The sequence below is a fragment of the Pundamilia nyererei genome, unplaced genomic scaffold (genome assembly GCF_000239375.1).
Source record: "Pundamilia nyererei isolate P.nyererei 1_Seehausen unplaced genomic scaffold, PunNye1.0 scaffold00527, whole genome shotgun sequence".
In the NCBI taxonomy this organism is placed as follows: Eukaryota; Metazoa; Chordata; class Actinopteri; order Cichliformes; family Cichlidae; genus Pundamilia; species Pundamilia nyererei.
The window spans coordinates 80,003-87,401 of NW_005187928.1; the positions used below are offsets into that span (position 1 = coordinate 80,003).

At 44.1% G+C, this 7,399-nt stretch overlaps 1 protein-coding gene across 2 annotated transcripts in view; it reads left to right on the forward strand.

Annotated features, from left to right (window-relative positions):
- LOC102198782 (zinc finger protein OZF-like) overlaps positions 1-6,344 on the forward strand; it is an 8,393-nt gene extending 2,049 nt beyond the window's left edge. Inside the window, exons 2-3 of one of the 2 annotated variants that reach the window (XM_005754240.2) lie at positions 746-879; positions 4,846-6,344. In XM_005754240.2, coding sequence (XP_005754297.1) covers positions 746-879; positions 4,846-5,877 — 1,166 coding nt within the window. In that variant the 3' untranslated portion in view covers positions 5,878-6,344. Of the gene's footprint in view, positions 1-745; positions 977-4,663 lie in introns of both variants that reach the window. The other variant, XM_005754239.2, reaches the window with a different exon arrangement.
- Positions 6,345-7,399: the final 1,055 nt, after the last annotated feature.

Consider the following 7,399-nt stretch of genomic DNA (forward strand, 5'->3'; position numbering starts at 1 on the left):
ACCAAACGACTCACGGACCAGTACCGGTCCGAGGCCCGGGGGTTGGGGACCCCTGTTCTAGAACATAAATGACTGGTATCGGAGGAATCGATATCTCAGGATCGATACGCACATCACCAGCATTCATAAGATCCGGTGTTAGAGGCGCTCAGCTGCATGGACGAACACGTGATCCCACCCTGGCTGACATCACAGGGGGCAGATATCCCGCTTCCCCAGTTAACCTGCATCTCGTGATGATTCTCCCAGTAAGAGAGAATCCTCACCATGTATCCAGGAACAGGTTTCCTGTGGTTTGCTCGATCAAAGGCATTAATGAAACACATGAGGATAGATGAATATGTGACCCTATACAAACCGACTGTTTCAATACGCAGCACTGAGTCTGGATGGATGCTGTGAATCACAGGGTGCTAGGACAGGAGCTAGCCTTAGACTAGCATGCTTTAAATGTTCTTTACTGTCAGAGAACCTTTGAATGGTTTGATTTAACGATTCCAGCTGAGTGTGAGCTGCAGCTGAGCTTATATGAAAACTTGCATGTGCACTTAGAAAAGGCTTGAAATGCCTCAAACTTCATGCAGGCTCAGGTCTGTCTTGTCTTAGAAAAACTCAGTTTTCCAACAAAACCTGGTCACACAAATCATGTTATGAGTCAGGTCAACAGTTTCCCACCTTTAGAATTATTATTATTTAAAATCATTCCATTAGTTATGTTTTTCTTTTATCCCTTTTGTTGCTCCAGAACTTAGACAGAACCGTGACATTAACCAGGAGAGGAGCTCCAGTGTGGAGCAGGAGGAACCAGAAGCTCCACAGATTAAAGAGGAAGAGGAGGAACTGTGCAGCAGTCAGCAGGGAGAGCAGCTGGGACTGAAGGAGGAGCCTGAAGTTCATAATGATCCTGTGCAGTACGAGGAAGAGATGGAGCGTCAGCGCAGACTGCTGGATGTCACCTGGAAACCCCAAATCAATGGTAAATGGCCTGTATTTGTAGCGCTTTGCTTAGTGCCTAAGGGCCCCAAAGCGCTTTACGCTACATTCAGTCATCCACACACACAAAGCTGCACAGGACAGGTGAGCGTCCCTCTGAGGGAGCCTCCTGATCACAGCTCTGTGGGACATGAAAGCTGCAGAGATGTTTCAGGAGGACAGAAGGTGGATGTGTGACTCCTCGACCAGTCGTCGCTGTTGTTACTAGTCGGTACCAGACGTAGTCGTTTAATCTGATCGTTACAGTTTTAATAACTGATGTCGTTCAAGTTTTGTGTCCTAATGTTCTGCAGCCATCTGCCACCAGGTGGCGCTTCGCTGTTGACTGGAGACCGGCCACCATTATAGGAAAAATCCTGAAGCCTTTGAATGAAACGCTGTGGTGACTGTGATGTACAGTCTTGTTGGTATATGTGTGATTTCTATACATTTTACGTCAGATAAAAACTTTGGTTGTAAGCTTCAGATAATTATTTAATAACAGACATTTTAAATGAGAATAAGAAAGTATGTCTTTGTGCCCCCTCTCCCTGTTAATGCCCTACCTGCCCCCCTGCACAGTTACCAGCTGTCAGCTGCTTAGAAAAGGATCCTGGTGTTATTTGTCTCTCAGAAACAGTTCATAACTTCCCGCTGGTTTCCGCTTTCTGGTGCAAAGTGGGCGATAAATAAACAAGAGAGAAAAGCCGATCAGCTGATCATTGATCAGTTTCATGATTGAAGTAGTAACAGGAGAGGGAGGGGAGAGAAGAAGAAACAGCTGACAGTGTAAACACAGAATAACTCCAGCTTTGTGTCTTTTTCATTGTAGCTGAAGTCCGGGACAAACTTCCTTTTCAGCTCAACACGAAACGACGATTCTGTTTTTACAGGACTGTTGGCAACTCTACTAACGAACCTTATGAACAAAATAAAGTTCACTATCGGTAACATCATAGCACCCACCCAGCTGTATATAAACTCTGTCATGCTAGCTAGCAGTACGAGTTATTGTAACTGACTGTAAAAATTCAGCACAACGAAAATAAACTCCACCTAAACTTGGTTTAGATCTGACCCAGATACACTGCAGGTCACAACTTCTTACCTGATGTTCAGTTTAGAGCTGCCACGATTAATCGACTATTAAATCGTCGACGACTGATTTCCTGTTTTGGCTTCCCTTCATTGGCTTCCTGTTAAATCCAGAATTCAAAATCCTGCTGCTCACATACAAAGTCTTAAATAATCAGGCCCCATCTTATCTCAATGACCTTGTAGTACCATATCACCCTATTAGAGCACTTCGCTCTTGCTCTGCAGGCCTACTTGTTGTTCCTAGAGTATTTAAAAGTAGAATGGGAGGCAGAGCCTTCAGTTTTCAGGCCCCTCTTCTATGGAACCAGCTTCCAGTTTGGATTCAGGAGACAGACACTATCTCTACTTTCAAGATTAGGCTTCAAACTTTCCTTTTTGCTAAAGCATATAGTTAGGGCTGGACCAGGTGACCCTGAATCCTCCCTTAGTTATGCTGCAATAGACGTAGGCTGCCGGGGGATTCCCATGATGCATTGAGTTTTTCCTTTCCAGTCACCTTTCTCACTCACTATGTATTAACAGACCTCTCTGCATTAAATCATATCTGTTATTAACCTCTGTCTCTCTTCCACAGCATGTCTTTTATCCTGTCTTCCTTCTCTCACCCCAACCAATCACAGCAGATGGCCCCGCCCCTCCCTGAGCCTGGTTCTGCCGGAGGTTTCTTCCTGTTAAAAGGGAGTTTTTCCTTCCCACTGTCGCCAAAGTGCTGCTCATAGGGGGTCATATGATTGTTGGGGGGGTTTTTTCTCTGTATCTATGAAGCGCCTTGAGGCGACTTATGTTGTGATTTGGCGCTATATAAATAAAATTGAATTGAATTGAATTGATTTAATAGTCGACACGTCGTTTGAAGCTTTGTAAGATCCCAAAAGACGCAGGAATCAGTAGCAGGATTTAAGAGTGTAATAACGGACTGAAACAGAAGATGGCAGCACTGCATGTACAAGGATGCCAGCTGCCGTTAAACCCCGAAGAAGAAGCAGTTGTGTCCCAGAATTCATAGCGCGGCCCAGCTCAGTTTCCAACAATGGCGGCAGCTAGTTAGTTTTAATGTTACTCTTATTATTCTTTCTGGGTCAGAAAATAAACGTTTAACATATTTTCAGGTAAGAATGTAGCTGTGTAAACCTCAAATATCTGCTCAGTTTATCAGGACACCACATATTTTCAAAAGTGCTCCGACGTTTTCGGAGACGTCTGTTACCCACTAGCTCGACAGCGAGCCGGGGGCTAGGCTCACTAGCGCCGTGAGAACACCGGACTTCCGGCACATCGTTTTCAAACCCACCGCCGTCTTTCGCTACTCAGGTTAAACATGATATATGAGTCACTTAGATAACTTAAACATGTTATTGTTTGGCTTTTTTCAGTATTTTATTTGTTCCTGAGTAAATCGGTTTGGCTGAGATTAAAGTTATAGTTTTTACACAGCTGAATAAACGTCAAGCAGACAGCTGATTATCAGAAGTGTGAGATGCTCAGAATTTACTCCGGTGTCCTGTTATATTTTAGATAGCAAGGAGTTTATTAAACTTCACCGAAACAATCTGCAAATTTCATTAAAATTTAATAAACTATCATCTTGTCTTTATTGTTAGTTAGCACCTGAAACACTTACAGCTGTAAGCTAATGATAGTTATATAAGAGCAGATGCTGCTGGTGCAATAAGCTGTACGTTGGATGATGATCTGATTAGTCGACTATCACAATAACCGTTTGTGGCGGCCCTAGTTCAGTTCACTGCCTCGGGTCTCCCCTTCCCTCATCCACCTGCTGATTCTGTGGAAGCTCCGCCATAGCCACCACCAAACAACTGAGTTACTTTTACACATCTGCCAGCATCTGGCCAATCCACCACCTTTCACTTTTTTTCACCTTTATACTGTTACGGGAAAAAAAAAAAAAAAGAAGGAAAAAAACCATCGGCCCACCGAGTCCAGCTATGGCTGCATATGTGTTTAGTAGTAATTTCTTTTTTTAGAGGGCTAGAAAAACAACCGTTTTCGAGGGCGTTGCCATATTGGAATCCCGAGTTCTCTGATGAGGCTAACCAGAACGCCGTTTACTCGAGTGTGACATTATTCCCAGGTCTGTGTTCCGATTTAAGCCGAACGCAACACACAAAGTAACGAGTAACGAGCCTATAGAAATCCCAGTAACGATTAACGCGATCGTGATTTTGGCATAATAACCAGTTACCGTGCTCATTACCACAATAATAACTTAGTTACTGTAACGCGTTACTTAATAACGTGTTAGTCCCTAAACTGGTCATCAGTTAGCACAACTGGCCACACATCCACTGTTCTACTTTGGTTTTGGCAAACTAGACGCTTCTACAGTTATCGCGACACCTCGTTTTTCCGTCTACGTAAAGGCGGTAAAACTGCAAACTAGTGGCTGGAGTTTTAATTGCAACATACAAAAGAAATACACAGTAAATGCATGTAATTTTTTCAATTTAAAAAAAAATTGATAACACTGATTTTGAATATCGATTCAGTATTATTACACGAAATATCACGATATTTCAATGTATCGATATTTTCTTACATCCCTATGTCTCCTGAATCCTCTTTGTCCTTCCAGACCTCGGACAGCAGCACATCTGTAAGGAGGAGGAGGAGGAGGAGGAGGTTCTCCCTGAGCAGCAGCTCTGGAACCAGGAGAGGAGCTCCAGTGTGGAGCAGGAGGAACCAGAAGCTCCACAGATTAAAGAGGAACAGGAGGAACTGTGCAGCAGTCAGGAGGGAGAGCAGCTGGGACTGAAGGAGGAGACGGATACCTTCATGGTGACTGCTGCTGAGGAAGGAGAGCACAGTGAACCAGGAGGAGACGGGGAGCAGCTCCTCTGTGACGACTCTCCTCAAAGTGAAAGCACAGATGAAGAATCCAGCAAGTGTGAAGAGTCAGGGTTAAGTGAAACTGAGGAGCCGGTTCCAAAGAGACAAAAGAGAGACAGAAGTCGTGGTGTTGTAGAGAGCGCGCCTGTCTCAGAGAGTCCATGTAATGCTGCCACAGGTCGAAAGTCTGATGTTTCTAAGAATCAATCCCGGGGGAAAAAACACCATACCAATGTGAATTCACTTGTTTGCAAAATATGTGGGGGGAAATTTAGTAGAACCTATTTGGCTGTCCACATGAGACTTCACACAGGTGAGAAACCATATTCTTGTCATACATGTGGGAAACGTTTTAATCAAAGCAGTACTTTGCGTAGCCATGTGAGAACCCACACAGGTGAGAGACCTTATTCCTGCGATACATGCGGGAAAAGTTTCGGTCAGAGTGCTGCATTGTATATCCATAAGGCAGTTCACTCAGAAAGACTGTTTTCCTGTGATATATGTGGAAAAAGTTTCAGTCATAAAAACTATTTGCCCATCCACATGACCACTCACACCGATGAGAAGCCGTATGTTTGTGAAATATGTGGGAAAACGTTTGGTCACAGCTCTGTTTTTTACAGTCACAGGAAAATACACCAAAGTAGGGAATCGGTTTCTTGTGAAATATGCGGGAAAACATACTCAGAAAAAAGCGCTGTTAAACGCCACATGAGAACTCACGCAGGGGAGAAACCGCATTCCTGTGAAATATGTGGGGCAAAATTCCGTGAATTGAAGAGTTTGAAAAGGCACAAGGAAAAGCACACGGGCGAAGGGCCGTATTCCTGTGACAAATGTGGGACGAGGTTCAAACGAGGCAATCACTTTTTCCTCCACATGGAAACGAAAATATGTGAGAAGCAGAGTTCCTCTGAAACAGGAGAAGAGTTTCAAAGAAATCATTCATCCACATGAGATGAATGATTTCTTTGGCAAGTTGTAGTAGAAATACCCGTGAACCGAAGCTTGAGGAACAAGCGTGTCATTTTTATGAGATTGGAGAAAAAACCCATAAATATGAGCACCAAACTTTTTTTACTCTGGAGCTGTGATTCTGGTTTTCTAATTTTTTTAAATTGAAAGTGAGCTCGTGAGGACGGGCAGGGGGAGGTGCTCTTCTTTCCCAGGTTCACAAATCGCATTGTTGTTATTTTGTCATTTTTTTTGCTCAAATGTGTGAACTTGATTGAAAAATATGTTGTTTGATGTCGTGTTCCTGTTTGTGGTTTTATTGACACGCTGAAGCTGAAAAGCAGTTTTCGTTTGTTCTCATGCGTTTGTATTTTGTGATTTCATCAGCCTTCAGAGGTGATCCTAACAAACTGCCCCAGTGTAACCTGATGTCGTAGAACGTGCAGTGTAAATAAAGTTTGTTTCTCTCAGTTGCTGCCTGCTGTGGATTTATGATCCTTTGAAACAGCCTCCTCATAAAGCCTGTTTGAATGTGGAGACTGTGCAGTCAGAATGAAGCTTGCAGGAGGTTTTAATCTGAGTGTGGAGGAGGATGTGCTCTGACAGTGCTGCAGTCACGAGCCTGTGCTTTTATAACAGGTGCATTTAAAGAGGAGTGAGGAAGCTCATGGGAAACAAAGGCTTCTGCAGGTGGAAGCCACTGAAAAGTTTCTCATTAGTGTTGTTTTGTTAGGGTCGGTGTCACCACTTGTCGCGTGAGGTCATACCTGGATTCCACAGAGGTCGCACAGCCGACTCCTCCAGGTGTCGCATCGATATGAGTCAGTGGCAGAAAGTTTGCTTTGTCTTGCACTCTCAGGAGCACGGAGGAGATTCCAGGAGAGCTGGACAGGGTCTTAGACGCCCTTTGACCATTATGAGGACCAACGTCTGCTGCTGTGTGCCACGATGCAAGATGAACACTGAGAGAGCTACGGTGTGACCTCGAGCGGGCTGTCGGTGTGACTGTGACCAAACCATCGGAAACAGGTTTAGTCACAAAGGTTTCAGGGGACCAGGCTTCAGACGAAGTAACAGAGTCTGGAGGGGAGACTGAGCCGGCACCGACATCAGGAAGACATTAAAATGAAAGGTGAGCCATTATTTTCTGCCCGGCTTCAAGAAGCTTCTGCTTTTCAAAGGTTCTAGAAAAATATCGTCTTTGTAAAACATTTTTAACTGACACCACTAAAAAGCATTAACTAGCTCGTTAACAGTGATGGGAATAACGGCGTTATTGAACTAATTACTATTCCTATTGTTACAACGCCGTTACAGGTACTAACAAGAATATGTGGTGCGGTCGTGCTACTATTTTTGAACAAACTGTGTTCAGCTTACTGCACCTTATATCAGCTGCAGGAAGTAGCTGTAAGTAATCTGGGCTGTCGCGCTCCCGCAGACGGTGATCACGATCACTGTCGATCACTGCACTTTGAATCACCTTGTTGTTGAATTGTGCTATACAAATAAACTTGCCTTGCCT